This window comes from Spermophilus citellus, assembly GCF_964194105.1.
Source record: "Spermophilus citellus genome assembly, chromosome: 4".
NCBI classification, from domain to species: domain Eukaryota; kingdom Metazoa; phylum Chordata; class Mammalia; order Rodentia; family Sciuridae; genus Spermophilus; species Spermophilus citellus.
Genome location: NC_138185.1, coordinates 4240836 through 4263309, shown reverse-complemented (window position 1 = coordinate 4263309; position 22474 = coordinate 4240836). Strand labels below are relative to the sequence as shown.

The window sequence follows — 22474 nt, the reverse complement described above, 5'->3', positions numbered from 1 at the left end:
TTTACAGGGATTTGGTTGCATAAGGAGGGGGCAGGGCGGGCTTCACACCCCGTGGGTGGTCGAAGGACCACCCACAGCACAAGCTCCTGAGGAGCCTGCTAAATATTCCAAGCCTGGGCCACACTACTTTGCAAGCACCCCAGTGATTCTGAGGCACACTAAGGTGAGAGTGCCACTCCTGCCTCTACCCTCTGCCCTGGTGACAGGACTGGTTCTTAAGACCCCCCACCCCTCCATCCCGCCCCCAACCAAGGACAGAATGACTCAGGGTCAGGGATTATGCTTATAGAAATACTAACAGCCAAGCCCGGGGAGTTCTGGGAATCACATCAGAGAGACAGGCAAGAAACAGGAGCAGATGAGGAGACAGCGGCATTCTGGTGACAGTTGGGTGGGGGAGGTAGGAGGCCCTGTTGGGTCACCCAGCATACAAGCCCTAGTCCCTAACTCATCCCAGGCCTTAAGGAGAGGAGTCAAAGAACCAGAAGAGTAGCCATCTTTATTCCACAGTCAGTAAATCGCACCACCACACAGTGATCAAACTCTCCAGCACACTCTACTACCCAAGCCAGTACCGCACCAACAGAACTGTGTGTGCACAAGCAGTACTGGGGACTGAGCCCAGGGGCATGCTACCACTGAGCCACATTCCCAGTCCTTTTTATTTTGTACTGTGAAACAGGGTCTTGCTAAATTGCACAGATGGCCTCAAATGTGCAATTCTGCCTCAAGTCTCCCAAGTCACTGGGATCACAGGTACATGCCACCATGCCTGGTTCCCTAACCAAACTTTCTGCAATGACAGAAACACTGTTCTGTACTGTCCAATGCAGTGGCACTAACCCTTTTGGCTACTGAGCACTTGAAGTGGGGCTACCACAGCTGAGTAAACACATTTTTAGTTTAATTTAGATTTTAATGCCACATTTGGCTCATGGCTATTATACTGGACAGCACAGCTCTAGACCCTGGTCTGGTCTGGGGCAGTTTGGTTCAAAAGCCAACTCTGAGGAGAGCAAGTGATGGGAAGAACCCTGGGGTCACCACCCATCCCAGAGACAAACGGCAGCTGCAGTTGCTGAGGGACGTCTCAGAGTGGGGGGACCCCGCGGGCACGGCGGATGAGGTTGGCCAGGCGCTTAGCCAGGCCGCCAGTGCGGGGCTCCTCGATGTGGAAGGTTCTGGTGAGGAGGTTGTAGAAGGAGCCATAGCACACGGCCACCACGGTGCACGTGAGGCAGATCACGTTGTAGGGCATGCTGAAGTCGGGCGTCGGCAGGCTCACCAGCAGCGGCTCGGTGTAGAGGCGTATGAAGTAGCTGGAGTCATCGGAGACTGGGAACCTGGGCAGGGCAGGAGTGCTGAAGCAGGACGGGGTGCTTCCCCCCAAGGTCATTCACAGCCTTGGTGGCCAGTGCACCAAGGTTCTCTCAGCCTTGAAATCTTTTTTTTTTTTTAAATACCAGGGACTGAACTCAGCAGTGCTTAACCCCCGAACCACATCCCCAGCCCCTTTTTAAAAAAATCTTTTATTTTGAGACAGGGTCTCGCTAAATTGCTGAGCCTCAAAATCTTTCAACAGAAGGCACCTTACAGGACAGCCAACACCTAAGCCTCATCAAAGGAGAGCCGCCAGGTGCTGCCCGGGAGGAAAGGGCCTGGGCCTGCCGGTGTGCGGCTGCCTCTCTGAGCCCAGCCTCGGCCTAAATGATGCTCCTTAAAGAAGTTCCTAAATAACCCAACGGGCTGCTCTCCAAACCCCTCCATCTATCCCTTCCAGAACAGCCTCCGCTCTGACTGTGGCACAGGGAGGAGAGGAACAAGGCTGATTTCTTCGCTGTTGTTTCCCTGATGTGCTCTGAAACAGCTGGGAGGTGCTGTTAGACAGCCACGCAAGAGAGTCAGGGAGGAAATGGGGGCTGAAGCACTGCCACTGTCACCTACTTTCTCTTCTAGAAGCACTTCAGGACTATTTTATAAAGTCTTTACAAGAACCAGGGACTGCTGGAATTTTCACTAGCATTGGGTGGAACCTACACGTTACTTTGGAAGAGGTAACATCTGCACCAACCTGCCCCGAAGGAACCTGCACGATGCCCAGCAGGCAGCTGAGGGCAGTGCATCAGAAGGGCCTGGTCACTTACAGGGTGTTGAAGAGGGGGCTCCCTTCCCAATCCACTGGTTTGGCTGCCACCATGCTGGGCACAAGGGCGCTGAGGACAGATGGGCTGCAGAGAAGCAGAGACATGGCTCATGTTCCTCACTGGTTCCCTGACAAAGGGGTAAGTGGCATAGGGCAGATCAGGAAGGTGGGGGACAGCCTGTGGGGATGGATCTCACCTGACATAGAAGCCGTGGTTGGGGTCCGGGGTGTACTCAGTCCACTTGAGCAGTGCCCGCTCAAACTGGATGGAGACCTTGGTGACTGAGTTGGCCGGGAGCTGGATCAGCATCTCCAGGAGGTGGGGCTGCAGCCGGTCCTGGGCAGGCTCATAGTGGATGTAACCTGAGACAGACAAAGGTCCACCATCCCTCACTCCTGGGTCAGACTCCTACCCACACCTGTTCCTACCATTTGCCCGAGGGCCACAATCTGGATGCCTAAGAGGTGGGCTTTGGATCACGGAAGCCAGGCAGGTAGGGAAGGAAGCCAGGTCTCAGAGAGGCAGGGCACATTCCCAGGAAGCAGTCCTGGATGGGTCAGGAATGCTGCAGGCTGCTACCCACTCTCCACATCCCTAAAACCGGGGTGCAGACACCTAATGCGGATGCAAGGAAATTCACAGGACCACCTGGGGATTCTTGTCAAAAATATGGGACAAAAATCTAATCAAGTTTCTAAATCTAATCACCAATGCACAAGAAATGTAGGGGACAGAGGGACATGTTGAACACCAGCACAAGGACGAATCCAGAATGTAGAACATTCTGTACCACAAATGACCTCATTCCTCCAACACACACACAGCTCTGGGGGGGAAAGAGGGAGCCGAGCAAACTGCTTAGATTAGAGAGACTTAAGTGTGCCACATCAAACACAAGACGGGAATAAGAAGGGAAATCGGGAAGAAGAGGAGGAGGGGAACTTTGCACTTTCTGCCCGATTTTTTTCTAAACCTAAAACTCTCTAAAAAATAAAGTTTATTTTAAAAAGAATGAGACATTTAGGAGACCCATCAAGCTAATGTGATGCAAGAACCTTGTTTAGATCCCAATTCAAATGAACAATTTTACAAGGTTATGTTTAAGACCAGAGGGGAAAGCAGGAGTGATAATGATAAGGTTATGGTTTTTGAAAGTCCTTTTTCTGAAGTACTTAAAGGTGAGTTGACACAACACCTAAGATTTGTTTAACAAGTGTCAGCAAAAAAATAACCAAACCAACTTATTACAAAAAAAAAGAGGGCTGGGTTATGGCTCAGTGTCAGAGTGAGGCACTAGATTCGCTCCTTAGTACCACATAAAAACAAATAAACAAAATAAAGATACCTTTTAAAAAAAAGATTAAAAAGAGGAGAAAGATGAATATAAATGCCAGCCAGCTGGGGACCACTGAAGCTGGGTGATGCGCAGAGGGGAGTTTGTCACACTAGCAGTACATGTTTGAAGTTCTCCAAGTAAAAGGCAAAACCCCAAACAAAATATCTGGGGAGGATGTTTGAAATTGATATTGTGAAGATGGCACAAATAATGATGCTGAAAATAAGCAAAAAGAGGTTTGAAATTATGAGAAGCAACAGAGCTATTTAAAGATTTTTAGTTTTTCACCGGGACACGATACAGCCTGTTCCTAAATCAGTCTCCCCCAACATGAAGGAAAAACAAGGGCATTGGAGCCCGAGCTGGACACTTGACAGAAAGCACTCAGCACATATCAACATCTCCTCAGAAAGTAAAAACTAAATTTTAAATCTGCACCTCTTTACCCTCCTAAGAGGTGAAGGCCATCTCCCTGAGCTCTGCCACCTTCTTAGCTTCCAAGACCTATTTCTCTTGCCAACTCTTTCTTGTCTTAATGAGGCTGTGAGTCATCGTGGAACACAAGGATGTGCCCAAGGCTCCAGGAAGAGAAAGTCAGTGAAAAAGATCAGGAAGCTGCTGCCCTCAGACTGTGCTGCTGGTGTTTTCATTATATTGCTTTACAAGCAACTTCCAAATACGACACACTGAGGCTTTCTACTCCATTTTCCAAATGATTCCTAACTCTTCATGCCTGTGCAGGCCTTCAGAGGTATTTTAGGAACCACCCTGAAAAATGAGAGTCTGGGGGTCCTGGAGAGAGAATGAGCTGGGGGGTCTGGCTGGGACTCAGCTCCTCACTTGGTTTGTTCTCCTTGCCCTTGGAGGTGATGGTGAGGGTGTGCACATACAGCCGTAGGTACCAGGGCACAGTGTCCAGCAGCAGCACCGGGAAGGCCCGGTAGGGGTGGTTGTTGTAGAGCAGCGTGCTCAGCTCCCCCTTCTGCAGCCCATAACCGCTCACGTAGCGCTGGGCGTGGAGGAAGGGCACTGGTGGGGCTTCTGCAGAGAAAAGGAGCACCTGTTAGCTCCTAAAGACAAGGTCAGGGCTAAGCCAGGGAGCAGATAGGGAAAAGTTCTGCCATTAGAACTAGAAAACCTGGGCTCTGGAATCACCCCTCTTGCCTGGGTCCCCAAGAGATGACAACCGGATTACTATTATCTACAAAGTGCTTATGCACTCAACATTGTGCCCCCTTCCAACCCAAACCAGGTGCGCTCAGGACATCCTGCCGGTTCCCTGGGTAATACTGTATAGGGTCCGAAGGAACTGATGCTTCCCTTGTCCCATACATATTGTTTCTTGAATGCAGCGTCCTCTTTTTTACCATTCTATATCTAGGCACAGGGCACAAATTCAAAAATACCTATGAATACATGAATGAATGCCACATTTCACATTAAATATCACATCCAACCCACCAGGTACTACTGTCCCTATTTTGCAGTTGAATACAGGGTTAGGAACTGCCCAAAGTCACACAGCTTGCAAGAGCTGCAGTCAGAACAGGAACACATGACCCCAGAGAGCTGGTCTTAATGGGATTCTGTTTTTGTTTGGGGTACTAGGCATTGAACCCACAGGCCCTGGATCACTGAGCCACATCCCAGTCCTTTTTATTTTTGAGAAAGGGTCTCACTAAGTTGCTGAAGCTAGTCTCAAACTTGCAATCCTGTCTCAGCCTCTTGGATTGCTGGGATTATAGGACGGTGCCACAATGCCCAGCAACCCTATGACTTCTAAAAATGATTATAAAGTCATTAATGGTACAGATTGAGGGGTTCTGCTGCAGCACTTCCAACACGTATGTCATGCTTTGATCATGTCTACCCTCCACCTCTTGTCCTCCCTTCTTTGCCCCCTGCCTGCCCTAAGATTTTCTAGCAGAGACAGGACAGTGAGTGTTTCTCTAGGAGAAAGAATCCCTCTAGCCTTTGGGGGCCCTGGTGGTCTGCTCACGTGCCCACTCACCATTCTCTGGGGGTCTCTTCCACTTGAGCTGAAGGTTGAGGTTGCGGGAGTTATTGATCATGGTTGTGTCAAGCAAGTCATAGACAGCATAGGTCTTCCGGGTGCCAAGGATAACATCTTGGTATGTGGTGGTGGGGGGTGGGTTCACCTCCAGTGTCTCATTGTCCTGGGAATACAAAAGCCACAAAGGGCTGAGAAGCAAGCAGAGGGGCAGGCTGGCCCTGGGGAGAGGGGGTGTAGCTGGAGACCTCGATACCTGGTTGTAGCTGGTGACATCCACATAGACTCGGCTCTCTGAAGCCAGGGGGCAGGGCTCTGTGAGGGTTCGGGAGAACATCCGGAAGAGGGACCAGTCTGAGGATCAGAAAGCAGGGCTGAGCAGGGCCTAGTAAGGGTGGCCACACAGATAAGGCAGGGTAGGGAGGGGTGGGCAGGTGGAGGCAAGTTGCCAGGGCAGCTTACCTTTTTTCCCCTGCCCTGTGATGAAGGCGTCAAATACAACCGTAAGGGTCTGCCTCAGCTCCCAGGAGATGCTGGTACAGCGCGCATTCTACCACAGGGGCCAGATGGCAGCAGTGAGGGGCCTCACTCTCATCCAACCACACAGCCTCAAGGACTCTGAATCGGACACAACCCTCATCTGTGCATGCATATTCACATCTAGGTCATGCCAGCTGGCAAGGCACGGGGCTAGCAGCTGTACTCACACAGCTCTGTTCCTAACCACATGCTCCCTGGTAAAGATTTACTGAGTACTCGCCTGGCAACCACGCAGTTTCCTTGGTGCATGGACAATGCCCCACATAATTATCATATCTGCCACTTACTTCTCATTCAGCCAGAGCCACATCTGTACCTACACCTTCTCTCAGAGCCCCCATATGGTGGTCACCCTCTTCCTCCACTGACTTACTCTGCAGACAGGGCGGATGTGCACTGCCTGGGAGTGGTAGCTGGTGTGGAACAAGCGGTCAGCCTTCAGCAGCACAGAGAGGCCTGCCTAGACAAGGCAAGAAGAGATGAAAGGTCAGAGACCTACATGGAGCACCTGGCATGGGGCACCAGTTCTCTTAAATGCCCCCTGGCTACCAGGCTGCAAACAGGCACTGCCAATTCTGTCCCCTCTCTGGGGCTCCCACCCACACTAAGACCACTCCGGCCTCACCTTGGAACTACAGGGCAAGAGCTTCTTCCATGGGGTGAGGTTCTCAGTGCAGACCACCTCCCGCGGCAGCACAGCATATCGCAGAAAGTAGTGGTCAGTATCTGAGGGAAATAGATACTGTCAGGGAGGCCTGGGGCCCTGCCCCTCAGGACCCACTCCAGAGACTGGGGAGACCACCCCTGCTCTCTACACCCCTCTCTAGCACCACCATCCAAACAGTCTCACTGACCCCTGGGACAGCGGGAAGCAAAGTAGGGACAGAGAGAGCAGAGTTTCTGGAGGCCTGCACATTGGAGGGATTTTAGATCAAGCCCAGGCTGAGGAGGGAAGAAACTGAGGGGAAAGGAGGAGAAGATTGGGCAGAGGTTCCAGGAAGGAGGACTGCAGGGACTATCTCACCATTGGCCAGCCCCAGGGGTTTGAAGGAGGCTGTGGGGGTGACTGTGTTGCTGGAGTCGATGAAGTTGAGAGAGGCGCAGAAGATTCCTGAGAGGACATTACTGAGCTCCTTCCAGGACTTATCCACACTGGATGGAGACACAAACCCAATCACTGTCACAGGGCTGTCTTGGCTCCCTTACCCAGAGCCTGCAGCAAGCCGCCAAACCCTTGGTAAAAGGAGGCTGGATTCTCAATCATTAGACAGGCCAGACGACAGTCAGAGCAACATCCCTGCCCGGCTCAGCCACTTCTTCGCCTCACTGTGCTCAGCCTCTTCGTCCTCTCTCCTCTGGACAGCCCTCATCGCCATGGATCTCTGCTCAGGTGGATTCCTGCCTAGGACTGCCCTCCTCACTCTTCTCTGCCCATCTTTCAGGTTCAGCGTCCTGGCCCCTCATCCAGGAAGCCTTTCCCGCCTTCCTTAAGCATAGCCTCCTCTGTGCTGCTGTAGTTCTGAGCATCCGAGGTCCACTCTGGAAGACGGCCTGGTTATCAGTAGTATCATGTCCTAAGTACCTTTTCCCCTCAACGAGGCAGTGCGTAATTTGACAAGAACTAGTGAGGGTCATCTTTGCACTTTCCACAGTACCATGCAGAGTGTTCCGTTACTTCAGAGCAGGCATCAGCTCACTGAGCCTCCCCGAGTGTGCTCGGCCAGGCAAAGCAAGGGTCTGCCCTGTGAGTGCGAGGGCAGGGAGGGAAGTCCTGGTCCTCTCCTCAGGTGGGAAGTCTCAGCCAAAAATCTCCTTGAACAAGGGGAAGACAACTACTCCTATTAAATTGGGTATCTTTTCTTATAGAAATATTAAGAGATTTATTCTCTAGATAAAAAATAAAAAGCATACCATCCAATAAGCGCTAGAATCCTGAACTTCAGCTCAATATCATAGGCAATTATCACCGAGGGTAGACAGTGACAACAGAGCAGACAGAAAGGCAAGGGAGCCAGAGTCAAGGCAAGAGCAAAAACTTTGGCCAACTGTGTGTGGGGTGGGGGGTGGGGAGCTATCACTGCTTGCTCCTTGTCTAAGATGGCTTTGGTGCTGTAGTGGAGTTTTGTTGTTTTGTGGTGCTGGGGCCTGTGCATTTGAGGCAAGCATTCTACCAACTGAAGTTTTTGATAATCCTTTGTTCAGTACTTTTCCATTACTCCAATCCTTGAAGCCTGAAAGCTTTATTCAAACTCTCCTTAACCGTGCTTTATTGAAAGTGCACAACACTGATCCACATAGCATTATTAAAAAATTTAAATTACTTTTTGATATTTAAATATGTCCGTTTTCACATTAAATTCTGGTATCTCTTGCTTAATGAGTCTGACCACATTAAGCCTCTATTACTACATAGCAACAAATCATAGGTGATAAGTGATGGCTGTCCTTTTCAGATTGTCACACAAGCTCTTAGGTCTGCCACACTCATTTTATAATTCTCATTCCTATGCTTCTACCAATTTTTTGGGGGGGAGTACCAAGGAAAATTCAAAGTGTTCCTGCCTGCAAGCTCCCAAGGGTGCTTAACTACTGAGCCACATCCCCAGCCCTTGTTTGTTTGTTTGTTTGGGTGTTTTGTTTTGTTTTCAGAACAAAGGGTCTCACTAAGTTGCTTAGGGCCTCTCAAAGTTGCTGAGGCTGAATCTGAACTTGCAATCCTCCTGCCTCAGCCTTCAGTGATACTGAGATTACAGGCATGTGACACAGTGCCTGGCTCTATCAATGTTTTTATACCTTTACCAATTTACTTATCTGTGTGGCCCATGCATAGCATGCAATCTCTGCAACCAAAAAAGGCTGTGCTCTTAACAGAACTGCCACAGCAGTCATTGGATATGCCTGTGCCCCCCCAACCCCACCAAACAGCAATTCCTCTAACACAGAGATCTAGCATCCTGAAGGTCAATTCTAGCCCACAAACATGTTTTGTTTGGCCTTATTATTTTGATGGTACTTGAATATGAATATGAAAGTATGAACACCTTTTAAAAAGGTAATCAGTGTGCCAGGTTTCTACAGACTTACATCCAAAAAGCACCAGTTATTTATTGCCTCTGTAAGGAAATATATGTGCTACCTCAAGTCTGAAAGACTTAGGGGAAGTAAGTTTATTCAGAGAAGTAAAGCAGGCCACTCAAAGGTAATCCCATTTGTTACTTCTAAAGCCAGCTCCAGTCCCATGAGCCGCAGTCCACTGGAACTGTTATGCCCAAGCAGTGGCAGAATGAAACATCTTTCCCTGCCACATTCCATGCAATAGGACGCAAAGTAGACACTCACTCAGTGACAGTGTCTTGGAACCAGACCCAGAGCTCTGCACCTGATGGGGCCTGCAGGTACGGTGGCCCCCAGTAGCGGGTTCTCCAAAAGCCTTGCGTGAATGACAGATGCAGCTCCCGCAGAGAATACTTGGAGATCAGCTGCCCCAGGGCTTTGGGAAAGAGCCGGTAATGAGACACTGGGGGAGAGAAAGCGGGTGAGTGGTGAGCCCCTCGCCTAATGGAGAGCCTTACCTGTGTGGCCCACACCCAGGGTCCAGAACTCCACCGAGGGATGAGCCCCCTTCCCAACAGAGTAGGCGCCACAGAAACCTTTCTCCGGCCAGACCTCACCCTCTCACCTCCTTCCCGCTGCAGCTCCGAATCCCAGCGTGTGCGGAACTGGAACATAGCGGCTACATCCCCGGAGGGCAGCGGGGTGATGACGAGCTCCTCCCGCAGGCTGTCGCGTGGGGGCTCTGCATGGCCCCAACCGCCAGGCCCCAGCAGCAGCAGCACAAGCAAACCCAGCGGCACGGAGGCCGCCATGCCCGGGGCCGCTTCCGCCTTCCAGCGGCGCCCGCTCCCACGAAAGGCCGGCGACCAATAAGAAGAGCGTGTGAGAAGTGACTTCCGGTTCAGTCCCGGAAGCTGGGGTACGGTTGCCAAAGCGACCGCCCCAAAGCCAAAGTGATTTCCCCCTGGGCCGAGGGGTGTCCGGGACCGAGAGGACGCGGGAGGGGATGGGCAGGTGACAGGGCTAGGGGCTGGCTTGAGGACCCGTCCACTTCGAGGTGTTTCCACCCACCAGAAAGTGCTTAATAATACGGAGCGCGGCCTTGCCGCTTGATAGTTAAGGAAACGGTGAAAAAGGTCCATTATTTTTGCTAGGTCACGCAGCTGGGGTTGGGCTGCCCTCGGCTTCAGATTGTCTGGACTTGCTTGATCCAAACCTACCTCCTCGGAGGACAGTTTTGCTGCAAAATCCCCAAATAACTAACTGGTTATTTGGTATGAAAAAATTCTAACCTATAGCAAAATTGAAAGAATGAGCACCCTGTTTCCCCCTCACCTAGATGACACTATTAACATTTTACCATTCTTGTACTTGATCACATAACCTTCTAGAATCCATTAATCCATCTGGTTTTAATGCGTGTTAAAATAACCAGACATTAGTATATTTCTATCTAAATAGTTCAGAATGCATATCATTAATGAGTTCAGTATTCACATTTTTCTTTCTCCAGCTCTCTCTCACCACCCCGAAACACACACACACACACACACACACACACACACACACACACACACACACACGAATGGAGGTTGAAGTCAGAGCCTCCAGCTAGCAGGAAGCCCTAGACCTCTGAGCTATATCCTCAGCCAGCCATGTACATTTTTCTTTTGATGTAAAGCTCACCTACAGGGCCAGTGGCGGTGGGTGGCGGTGGGTGGCAGTGGGCAGCAGGGGTGGATGGTGTGTATGTGTCTGGGTTTGAGGGAATCATGTCTGTAATCCCAGTGACATTGGAGGCAGGAGGATGGCAAATTGGGAGCCAGCCTCCGCAATTTGGCCAGGCCCTGGAAACCCTGTCTCAAATAAATAAATAAAAATGGGGATGTAGATGTTTCCTCATCTGCAAAATAGAGAGACCTACTTTCAGAGTCATTGCTAGGGTTAGAAATTATGTACATGCAGGATCTGGAATGTAATAAGTGCTCCTGGGTTCAATCCCTAGAACCCAAACAAAACAAAAAAACTCACATACAGTGAGATGTGCATGTCTGAAGTGCACATTGAGTTTTTTTGTTTGTTTTGGTGGTGCTAGGGATTGAACCCAGGGCCCTGTGCGTGCAAGGCAAGCATTCTACCAACTGAGTATATACTCCCAGCCCCCACATTGAGTTTTGACAAATATATGTACCTGTGTAATCCTAACTCCTATCCAAATACAGAATTTTTCCCCAAACCAAGAAAGTTGGCTAATTCCTATTCCCACACAATCCCTACTCTACAATCCAGAGGTAAACAATGTTGTGATTTTCTCCCCATAGTAATATATTCTAGAACAGAATATAAATGAAATTATCACATATATTTTGGGGGTAAAGCTTTTTTATGGGGCAAATATTTTTGAGACTCATCCATGTTCTTGTATCAGCAGATTTTACTTTTAATTGCTGTGCAGTATTACATTGTATGAATAAGCCATAATTTATCTATTCTGTTGATAAGCATCTGAGTTCTTTGAAGTTTGGGGATATTAGGAACCAGGCTATTATGTATACAAGTTGCTTGGTAGATGTGTTTATCACATCACTTGGGCAAATATTTACGAGTGGAAGTGTGGGTCAAAGAGGAGGAGTATGAGCAGGGCACACCTGTAATCCCAGCAGCTTGGGAGGCTGAGGCAGAAGGATTGTGAGTTCAAAGTCAGCCTCAGCAATTTAGCAAGGCCCTAAGCAACTCAGCGAGACCCTGTCTCCAAATAAAATACAAAATAGGGCTGGGGATGTGGCTCAGTGGTTAAATGCCCCTGGATTCAATCTCTGGTACCATTAAAAAAAAAAAAAAAGGAGTATGTTTAATTTTATAAGAAACTGTTGGGTTTGGCTTGGTGGCACATGCCTGAAATCCCAGCTACTTAGGATGCTGGACAGGAAGATTGCGAATTCAAGGTTAGCCTGGGCAACTTTGTGAGACCCTGTCTCAAAATAAAAAATGAAAAGGGCTATCAGGCACAATGGCCCATACCATGTAATCTCAGTAGCTCAGGAGGCCAAGGCAGGAGATCATGAGTTCAAAACCAGCCTCTGGAATTTAGAGAGGCCATAAGCAACTCAGTGAGACCCTGTCTCTAAATAAAATATAAAAAAGGGATGGGGATGCGGGTCAGTGGGGAAAAAAATGAAGCAGGGAGAAAATAAAAGGGGAAAAAAACTCAGATCTTTCTCCAAAATGTATCCTTTTATTCTCCCACCAACAATAATGTGAGAGTTCTGATTGTTCCACATCCTGGTCAACATTTCATGTTTTTAATTTTGGGGATCTTTTAATTTCATCTACTTGGATATACATGTAGTGTTATCTCTGTGGTTTTAATTTGCATTTCCCTGGTAACAAGGATGCTGGGCATCTATACATGTGTTTATTACCGTTCAGATAGCGTCTGTTGTGAAAGACTCTGTTAAAAATCTTTTGTACCCAATCCATTTTTCTTTTTTTTTTTTTTTTACTGGCCTGCCTTCTGGTGTTTGTGTCTGTGAGGGGCACTGGACATTGATGGCAGGGGCACTGCCACAGAGCCACATTACCAGACTTCTTTTATATTTTGGGAAAGGGTCTCACTAAGTAGCAGAGTCTGGCTTCAAACTTGTGATCCTCCTGCCTCAGCATCCTGAGTGACTGGGATCAGCCCACCATGCCTGTCTTTGTTTTCCTTTTTATTGTTGAGTTGTAGGAGTTCCAATGTTAAATTCTGAAGAGGAATTTAATACCATTCCTCTTTGGAATTTAATATGCCCTATGGGGAATATATTCATGAAGGAGTTTTTAAATGGTCTTTAGGTAAACAGCCATATTTTCTATCAAGATCCAAATTTGGTATCTGGCAAGTCTGCCAAGATATATCCCAACCAATGAGGTAGGACGTGTCAAAAAGATGTCCTTATCTCATGTCCTCATTTCTGCCTGCATTTACTGTTCCTGGAATAGTAGGAAGGCCAAATCCCTACCATCCTTTAATCCATAGGAGCAAAAGCAACCCCAGTGTTACTTCCTCATCCGCAAAATGGAGAAACATACTTTCAGAGTCACTGTTAGGATTAGAAAATATGTACATGTAGGATCTGGAATGTAATATGTGACTAATAATACCATTTTCTTATCAGGTAGGTATCATCTCCATTTTGATTGCAGTAAGTGGTGGAACCAGAGTCTACATTACCAACTTCAAAATAACTTTTTAAAAAAAATTTTTTAGATGTTTATGGACCTTTATTTTATTCATTTATTTATGAGTGCTGAAAACTGAACCCAGTGCCTCACACATGTTGGGCAAGTGCTCTACCACTGAGCCACAACCCCAGCCTGCAAAATAACTTTTTTTTTTAAAGGCAGCTGCCATCATTGATATTTTGTATTTCTGTGCTCTACTGTTTCTCTTTGAAATGAACTGTCCCCATCATTCGTAACCCAGCCACCTCCAATGAAGACTCCGCCCACTAGTGGGCTACAGTTCCTGGGGTACTTCTGCTCTAGCACTCATCACCTTATATTTCCATAGTCTGTGGCCATATCTGTTCCTAGAAGAGCTCTTGGTCACCTTAGTATTTTGGTTGCCTGTGCAAGTGACTAGCACCCAGCAGTGTATTCAACACTGAATGAGCAAAGGAGCAAGACAACATCCCCACAGTCCTGTCTTGTCCCCACATTGCCATGTGTTTTGAGAGTCAAGTTCTCCTGAGGATTGCTACAGTGAGCTTTAAGGGAATCTTCTGAGCTGTAGTCCCTCGAATTTCTTCCAAAATATAGGGTTCTATGACGATGACTTGTCTTCTTCCCTCCTCTCCGGAGTCTGTCAAGATGTCCACCCAGTCATAAGTCTAAGCAACAGAGAGAAGCCACACTGTGGCTTGGAGACTGAAAGCTAGGCTCCTTGAATTGGAATTGGTTCCAGATCATCCCATCTCCAAGGGCACTTTGTGGCCTCAATAAAACAGTCAGCTGGAGATGAAGCCTCTGAAGGCCAGCCAGCTGGCTGTGGTTTGGCAGGAGGAGAGGTCACTGTCTCAACCAGGAAGTGGTCCTGTGGTCTCAGTTGACCCTAGACTTTTCCAGACAGAGCCTGGGCTCATAGTAGTAAATGAAGGCTTCCCATAGACTCACAAACAATTCCGCTCCTCAAGAGGCCTGCAGCTCTCTCTCCAGTCAGGATCCCTGTCCCAAACCCCACAATCTTAGCATTGTGCGCTTGGGGTACTAAAAAATTTATTGGAATGTTGACAGCCACCAAACCAGTACAGATTCCCATCATTCACCCTGGAGGGGAGGGGGTTGATTCCAGACCTGGGAAGTACTGCATATCCAGAGCCCAAGAGAAGGCTTGGCCAGTCAGATAGGAGGTAGAGCCTTGCTAAAGAAAGGGTCAGGACGTGAGAAGGCACCAGAGGACAAAGACTCTTCTGAGTCCAGAAAAGTCATAAGCAACCCAGAAAAATCCCCAAGGTTATTATGAGACTGGGCCTTGGCCCAGTTTAGTGAATTATCTCAACATGGACCCAGAGACTTTTGGACAAAAAGGTACTCATTCCACAAGCTTCCTAGAGACAGGGAAAGACTAATGGACATGCCTACATCCCTGGAGCTCCCAGGAGTTTCTCTCTTTAGGAAAAGCACTTAGGAATGGTAATTTATAATGGCCTCCTGAAGGGGTAGAAGCAGGATGAGACAATAGGAAGATGGAGGCCCTGTCATTCAGACTGGAAAACACAAAGAACTTCAGGATTTTAGGCTGAAGGTCACTGATCCATGGCTGGTGTTTGATATATGAAGAGAAGTGGAATGACTTTTTAAAACGTGAGACATGAACTGATGTTCCTTAAGGCCAGGTCCCCCTTTCATTGGACACTCCCTGGCTGTACACCTTACACTGGTAACTTATTTATTTATTTTTCCAGCCCAATCCTCTCACCCAAATTCCACATGCATGGATCCAGGTTCCCACTCAACATGTCTAAAACAAACTTACAACCTTCCCAAACACGGTTCTCTCCTAAACTCCCATCTTGGTACAGAGCACTCCAACCCATCCTGATGTAGGAGGCAGAAATAATGGTGGCACTTTTGACTCCTCCTTCTCTCACATTCACCCTTTAAATTTTTGGAATTTGCCCCCTGAATCCTCTTTCATTCCACTTTTCTCCACCCTAGCGCCTTATCTCTTGGCTGAATGGCTGTGATCATCTTCTGGTTTCCAGGGATTCCTTCTGAACTCCTTGAATCTTTATTGCACAAGAAACCTTCCAGCAATTCTTCCCTCATTTATTCCTACTCTTCAAACAAATCTTAGCTCAAGTGCCACTTCCTCAAGAGAAATACCCTGGGGACCTCTCTGAATAGGCTAACTCCTTCCTAGAACTTGTCATAGTTACACCTTTACATTTGGGCCCCCTCTAGACAATAACTTCATGACAGCAGAGACTATGTCCACCCAACCATCCCAACCCCATCTATAAGGTCATGCTCAGTGTCTTGCACATGCTAAATCCCAAAAGTTAAAATCTGTTCAATGAATAATATCACTTGTTTACACCCCAATTCAACCCAAGTAAGCTAATCATCACTGCTATCTTCTGGGCCACTACTCTCTCTCTCACACACAGGTTATCTGTCTTGAGCCTGTCCTCCAATACTCTCTACACTGCTGTCAGAATTAGCTTTTAAATATGCAAATCCAGTTTGTACTTATAATCCTTCATTACTCCCAATAAAGCTCAGCTCTTAACATGTAAACTGCTCATTACCTACCCAATGACTACTGTCCTCTTGTTCCCTAGTAACAAAACCCTGATTCTGTCAAGACAGCAGAGTACCCTGCCAAAGGACTATTCCAGCTCTCCACCAGCCAGGATATTTCTCAGAGATGACAGGAAGTACAAAAATCAGATGCACTGGTAATTCAGGAACTTGAAAGGGTTAATGTATTTCCAAAACCCAGAATTTCCTTTCTTTTAGTTAATGCTGTGTCCCTGTCTATAAAATATCCACAAATGAAACATTTCCTGTGTTACCAAGTTCTGGCCAATGAGATGCGATTGCTCAGAACTTCGAAAAATGCTTCATAAATTGAGAAAAGACATCAGGCTATGCCCTCTTTGCCTAAATCCATTTCTTCTTCTGTCAGTTTCAAAGTAATGATGGCTGGGGCTTTGGCAGCCATCCTATACATGAAGTATCCATAAGAATGAAAATCATGTGTCCTGAACAATTGAGCAAAAAAAACAAAAAGGAGTCCAGTTCTCAGGGATAGAGCTTCGGTACAGCTACAGCCCTGCATCCTTGGACTTTTTTTTTCTTAACCTTTATTATTTATTTAATGTGGTGCTGAGAATCAAACCCAGTGCCTCCCACTGAGCCACAACCCAGCCCCTGGACTTCTTTCATATGAGGAAAGATATTTATATCTTAAGTCATGATCTTCACTGGCAGTCCAATTGAAACCTGGAACAGACTTCAAAGCACCTGACCTTTATTAATCTTTTTTTCCCCCAGTACTGGGGGTTAAACCCAGAGGTGCACTACTTCTAAGCTATATCCCTCTAGACCTTTGTATTTTTTGAGACAGGGTCTAAGTTGCCCAGTCTGGCCCCAATCTTGAAATCTTCCTGCCTCAGCATCCCAAGCTGGGATTATAGGCACACACGACACAACTGGTACCTTTGTCAATCTTTCCCTTTCCCATTTTGTCCTCAAATCCAACAATTTAGCCAAACCAAACGCTTTTCAGGTCCTCAAGGATACATTCTCCCCATTTAAAGTCTCTACAAGCTGCTCCTGCTGCTTGCCTGGCCCTTGCCCCTGCCTGGCCTAACTCCTAAGCATCCTTCACATCTCTGCTAAAAACCTCAACTCTTCAATTATCAACCAAGTTAGATTAAAATGCTTCTACTTTCTATTACCAGAGTAGTACTTCATCTTGCTACTTAATACACTGTGAATTTTTCCTTCTGTGTCCATGAAGGCAGAGATATAGCTTGTCTTGCTCAGAACTGCATTCCACACACCTAGCAGGTGTTCAATCAATATTTCTTAAAAAAAAAAAAAATGGGGTTGCTAGGCATGGTGACGCACATCTATAATCCCAGAAGCTTGAGAAGTGGAGGCAGGAGGATCCCGAGTTCAAAGCCAGCCTCAGTAATTTAGCGAGGCACTAAGCAACTCAGTGAGACCCTGTCTGTAATAAAATACAAAATAGGGCTGGGGATATGGCTCAGTGGTGGAGTGCCCGAGTTCAATCCCTGGGACCCGGCCCCTCCCCCCCAAAATGGAGTCAATGAGTGATGGGGATATGATGTTGGTGAGAAAGTAGACATAGAGTGGGTTGGATATCTCTATGATGTGAAAAATGAAGTGGAATGGTTGGTATATTATTTTTGTTTATTATTTATACTGTGTCTTGTTCCAAAAAGGATATAAGGAGGCAGGATAACTGGCGTTCCACCTCATATGGAGTGCTAAGGAGTTCACGTCCACTTAGAGACACTAGTTTAGGAGGCTCTACTGGAAAACTACAGGATGATTTGAGGGAGGGAGGAGTGCTAAGAAAAGCAATAGCATCTTGTCCTTCCTCATCTTCCAACTCCCCATTTAAAAGTCCTACCTCAGAAGTAAGCCAAAAACTGGTGGAAGGGTTGCAGCGGGAAAAGGTTAGCAGAAAAGCAGGAGAGGGTTAACGCTCAGAGAGGTACACTATCCCACCATCCTCCCCTCCTTTTGGTGCTGACTGTAAGCGTAGTGTCTGGTCTTCTCCTGAAGAGCTCTGGCTGGGCCTAGGGTCCCACTTGGAGAATAGCCAGCTTGGTCAGTCTGCAGCAAGGGGCTGCTGCTAGCTGCAGGTTCTGGGCTCTGCTCCTCTATCACCCCCATCTTCCTCCTCATCAGACTGTGCCAAGGGTGTATCTGCTCCACCATCACTTGGATTTGGACTATGCAGGTTGGTGGAAGAGTCAGAAGACAAGGAGGAGGTCCGGGATGTAGTCCTGTCTGGCGCCGGCAATGGCAGGCTCAGCTCCTCTAGATGGTCATCCACCCCTGCCCAGAGAGAAGAGCTGGTTAGAGCCACAAATGGTTTCAGAGGACTCTTAAGAGTTATCTGGCCAGAGAAACTGAACCCCAGAGAGGGCAGGTACTTGTCCAAAATCATCTGCCAGTCCGGTGAAGAACCAGGATTAGGGGCTGGGGATGTGGCTCAAGCGGTAGCACGCTCGCCTGGCATGCGTGTGGCCCGGGTTCGATCCTCAGCACCACATACAAACAAAGATGTTGTGTCCGCCAATAACTGAAAAAATAAATATTAAAAATTCTCTCTCTCTCTCCCTCTCTCTTTAAAAAAAAAAAAAAAAGATATTACTTCACTTCCATTAAAAAAAAAAAAAAAAAAAAAAAGAACCAGGATTAGGACCTTCATCTCCTGGCTCCCAGATCCTTCCACATCATTACACCGTGTCTGGGCTTGAGTCAGGTCAGTTAATGAAAGAGTTCAAGTTCTATGTATATCATTCACTTTCTGGTGAAGAGCTTTGGACAAGTCACTTTCCCTCCTAAGGACTCTACTCTTCCTATGTAAAAATAAATAAATAAATAAAGGGGAGGTTACCTACATTCTGAAAAGGTTTTGAGAATAAAACCTGAGAATGCTTAAACAATACCTGGTATAGCAGGCCATCAGGGAACAGGAGCAGGTTTAAATAATAGTCTCTTAAAGTTAAGCACAGGGGCCGTGGAGTCAGGTAATGTTTGATTAGGGCCTTTCCACTTTCTGGCTACAGTGTAACTGAACTTCTCTGAGCCTTATTTCCTTCTTATAAAATGGAGTATTGCTAGGTGCAGTGGCTCAAGCCAGAAAACACCTCAGGAGGCTGAGGTAGGAAAATGGCGAGTTCAAAACCAGCCTCAGCAACTTAGCAAGGCCCTAAGCAACTTTGAGACCCTGTCACTAAATAAAATATAAAAAGGGCTGGGGATGTGGCTCAGTGGTTAAGCACCCTGCTTTCAATCCCTGGTACCCCATGCCCCCAAATGGAGACTATTTCCATTCTTCTGGGGGAAGAAAGAAAGAAAGAAAGAAAGAGAGAGATAGAGAAAGAGAGAAAGAAAGAAAAAAATTGGAGATTATATACCTGCCCTGATAGGAAATTTTAAGTACTGAAATAACTTATATATAAAGGATGTTACCACAGTATTAGGAACCTAGTAAAGTGCTCAGTAAATAATGACTAAAATCACTAGTCTAATTAAAAATTATATTTTACATTATTTTTATTGCAGTAATTACATTAATTACATTAATTTCACAAATACAAAATTAAAAAGGCTAAAGAGGTTGGCCAATCCTAGAATTTTGGCCTAAGAATCTATAACCCAGTTTCCCCTCAGAGTCAACTTCCTTAAAATTAGAACTGAAAGCTATTTCACTGGCAGACACCCACTTCCAGTCCCTACTTGAATTCTTCCCCAGTATAGCTGAGCAGCCTCAATATTCAGCTCCAGTAAACTGGTTCCCAAGTCCCTAAAGCAGAGGCATACCAGAAGTCTGGGGTGTTGGTGGAGGATCTTCACAAGGCAAGAACACATCTGTTCCATCCTGATCCCCGAGATCAATAAGTTCTACTTGCTCCAGTGTGTCTACATTCACTTCCATGGATGAGATACTACCTATGGGGGCTGTGGATCAAAAAGGGGATAAGTCAGGAGGACCTAGGATGAAGCTGACAGGATGCTCAGAGTTACCCATCAGATTATAAGTTACAAGTTCATTCAGCTAAGAACACAAGAGGGATATGGCCCCAGAGATGCAGGACCCCCTGGACACCCTCCTCACACTACCCCAAAACTGCACCTCAGGACATGGAACTTACGCCTCTGTGACTCAAGATGCAGGTGGGACAGAGGGAAGACAAATTCTGTCTCTGGCTGTAAAATATCCTCGAAGAATTTCTGCCTCTCCCGAAGGCGGAGCTGTTGCCGCTCCAGGGCTGCCCGAGGATTTGGGTCCATGTCAGCCCCTGGAAAGATAATAAGCAAGACAAGTACAGCTGTGAAGTTGAGAAAAACAACAGTGGGACCTGGGCCTCGGGAACCCCACAGCAGCCAGCATCCCAGCAGTGGGGTTTCTGGTTCCAGCTGGATGACTCTGGCCTCTGCTACTCTTTCCCCTACTCTGAAACAAAGTCCTTCCTACAAGCTTCAAGTCCTATGTAGAGGCAGAGCTGCCCCAGCTCTACAAAGGGGATGCCAGTTCCAGGCACCAGAAAAGGCTCTCTGTATTCAGGGAAGGCAGCCAAAGGCCAACTCTCATAGTATGCCCTTCTGACCGGGTTGGGGAGGCTAGTCCAGCCCAAATGATATTTTCTCCATTTAATAGACCCAAGTCCCTTCAGAAGGCCAGGGAAGAGGATAGGATGGAGATGGTAGGGTAGAAGGTCCTCTTCCACTTGTGCAACCCCTCTTCTCTCCCTTCTTTACTTAAACACATACACATCATCCCCATCACCTCCAAACTCTTGCTTTGAAGTCACCTATCTTTCAGACTTGGATGCCCTAAGGAAAATATCTTTCGCAGTCTCCCCATCTGAAAAGGTATAGTGGTCCTACCTTCCTGAAAACAGGGCTTGTGAAGGTGAGCTATTTAGAGAACCACCATCTTGTCTATGAACTCCAACAGTTCTTTATTTGTTCCCCTCTTCTGACACATCTCACCATCTTATCTCCCTACTGGCCAATGAGTAGGAATTGGAAAGGCAGATCGTGGGTCCAATTCAGGCCAGGCCTTTTGACTCCCAGGGCTGAGAGCTTTCCAGAATACCAAAAGTTCCAGGCCAGTCCAGGCCCTGTGCATTCACTTCCATTCATTCAATCTCATTCCTGGCATTCTGCTCTGAACCCATCACCAGGGCAGGGTAGTTTCCAGCTTGGGACCACATCCGCATCCTCCACGGGCCATCTCATGTGGACTCGGTCTATCCCAGGCTCGGGCCTGCACCAAAGGCGCTGGGGCCAGCTCAAGACGGATCCAAACCCGAGCCGGCCAGGGAGTGCTACGACGGGGAGCTAGTGTGGCCGCGATTCGGCCACGGAGAAGGGAGGCGCTGACGCCGATTCCTGGGAAAGGCTCTTATACTGCCGCCCAGGTCACAACGCTAAAAATATCCAGGGCCCCTGGGGCCGTCTGCGCTTGCAGGGGGGATGGGGAGGGAGAAACCCAGGGGGAACTGACAGGACCGGGGGCTCCGGGACGCCCCCTCTCTTTCCCCTCCCCCTGACCCCATTGGTTTCACCAGATTGAACGGGCTGGCCACCTGGGGCCACAGAGCCGTGACTGGAGCAAGGGAGTTGTTTACGCGACCACAGGTGCTGGGGAAAGAGTGAAGAGATTTGGGGCAGGAGGCTGCCAGGGGACCAGGCAGGAGCAGTGAAATGGAGAACTCCCTCGTCTCAGCCCCACCCGCACTAGAGTAAGCAGAAGAAGAATTCCCCAAAAAGGGACACGCCGCGTCCGCGGGGGGAAGGGAGGGGTCAAAGGAGGGCGCTACCCACCCCCGGCACTTCCACTGGTGCTCGGGTCCCCTCCGTTGTCCCTGGAGTCACCTGCGCCCACCGTCGCCGGAGCCCCTACCTGCAGCGCCCGGCGCCCCCGCTGACTCAGTCTGTCCGCTCCAGCTAGGCGGCGGCGGCGGCGGGGGCGTGGGAGCGAGCCGCGCCGGCCGGGGTGGGGCTGCGCCTCTGGGTCTCCCCCGGGACCGACGGCCCTGGGAGCCGGGAACGAGGAAGAGGCGGGAGGCGGAAGTGGGGGAGGGGCCGCGGCGGGCACACTCGCTCTGCGCTCGCCCGGCGGCCGGAGGCAGCTCCGTGGAGCGCGACTACTCGCACTTGCAGGGCCGGCAAAAAGTTACCGGCACGCATCCTTCCTCCCTCCTACCAGCCGCACTCCTCCGCGCACCACCTCGCCACCGACGCTGCGCACGGTCTGCGCCAGCTGCGCTGCACTTGCGGCGCCCCCGCCCAGCGCAGACCCGCTGCGGGTACCCGCGCCGGCTCCCTGCCCACGCATCTTGTGCTCTCCGACTCCCGGGCAGCGCCCACGCAACCACTACGCGCACGCACCCGTTCCCCAACTCGCGGCACCCTCGGCCGCACTTGCCACGCTTATGCGCGCACTTGTCGGGCCGGCGCAAGCTGAAGAACGCAGGATGGGGACCTGCAGAAGGGGGGAGGGGCACTGACCCTGTGCAGCCCAGTGAGGCAGGTGCGTCGCAGGGGACGAGCCCCTGACCCGGGAATTCACCCTGTTGCCCCTGATTCCTGGTTTCCGGAGAAGGCAGAGCCTCCGCCCTAGCTACCCGT

At 48.7% G+C, this 22474-nt stretch overlaps 2 protein-coding genes across 3 annotated transcripts; both read right to left on the bottom strand.

The window, feature by feature from the left end:
* Positions 1-479: 479 nt before the first annotated feature.
* On the bottom strand, positions 480-9936 carry PIGT (phosphatidylinositol glycan anchor biosynthesis class T). 2 transcript variants are annotated; one of them, XM_081293599.1, is made up of 12 exons: positions 9711-9936; positions 9371-9548; positions 7056-7183; positions 6657-6757; positions 6405-6491; positions 5954-6041; positions 5748-5845; positions 5492-5657; positions 4321-4521; positions 2341-2506; positions 2145-2228; positions 480-1343 (listed from the first exon to the last, which is right to left on the bottom strand). In XM_081293599.1, exons 1-12 carry the CDS (start codon positions 9895-9897, stop codon positions 1091-1093), a joined length of 1737 nt encoding a protein of 578 aa, XP_081149725.1. In that variant the 5' UTR covers positions 9898-9936; the 3' UTR covers positions 480-1090. The 2 variants fall into 2 exon arrangements, with proteins under 2 accessions (XP_081149725.1, XP_081149726.1); XM_081293600.1 differs by lacking the exons at positions 6657-6757; positions 7056-7183; positions 9371-9548; positions 9711-9936 and having other exon boundaries at positions 5748-5847; positions 5955-6041; positions 6405-6457.
* Positions 9937-17490: 7554 nt separating this feature from the next.
* DBNDD2 (dysbindin domain containing 2) lies at positions 17491-22253 on the bottom strand. Its single transcript, XM_081289901.1, is given in 6 exon segments — positions 17491-18163; positions 19658-19795; positions 19990-20136; positions 21747-21836; positions 21839-21874; positions 21877-22253. Coding segments are annotated over 6 exon segments (774 nt in total). The 5' UTR covers positions 22034-22253; the 3' UTR covers positions 17491-17957.
* Between the last annotated feature and the right edge of the window lie 221 nt (positions 22254-22474).

What these genes read in the sequence shown, in the direction of transcription:
- PIGT (XM_081293599.1), bottom strand. Translation starts at nt 9,897, where the DNA reads ATGGCGGCCTCCGTGCCGCTGGGTTTGCTTGTGCTGCTGCTGCTGGGG. An exon ending in GGAGCTGCAGCGGGAAGGAG is followed by an intron (nt 9,549 to 9,710) that starts GTGAGAGGGTGA and finishes TCTCTCCCCCAG; the next exon opens with TGTCTCATTACCGGCTCTTT. An exon ending in ACCCCTGGGGCTGGCCAATG is followed by an intron (nt 6,758 to 7,055) that starts GTGAGATAGTCC and finishes TATTTCCCTCAG; the next exon opens with ATACTGACCACTACTTTCTG.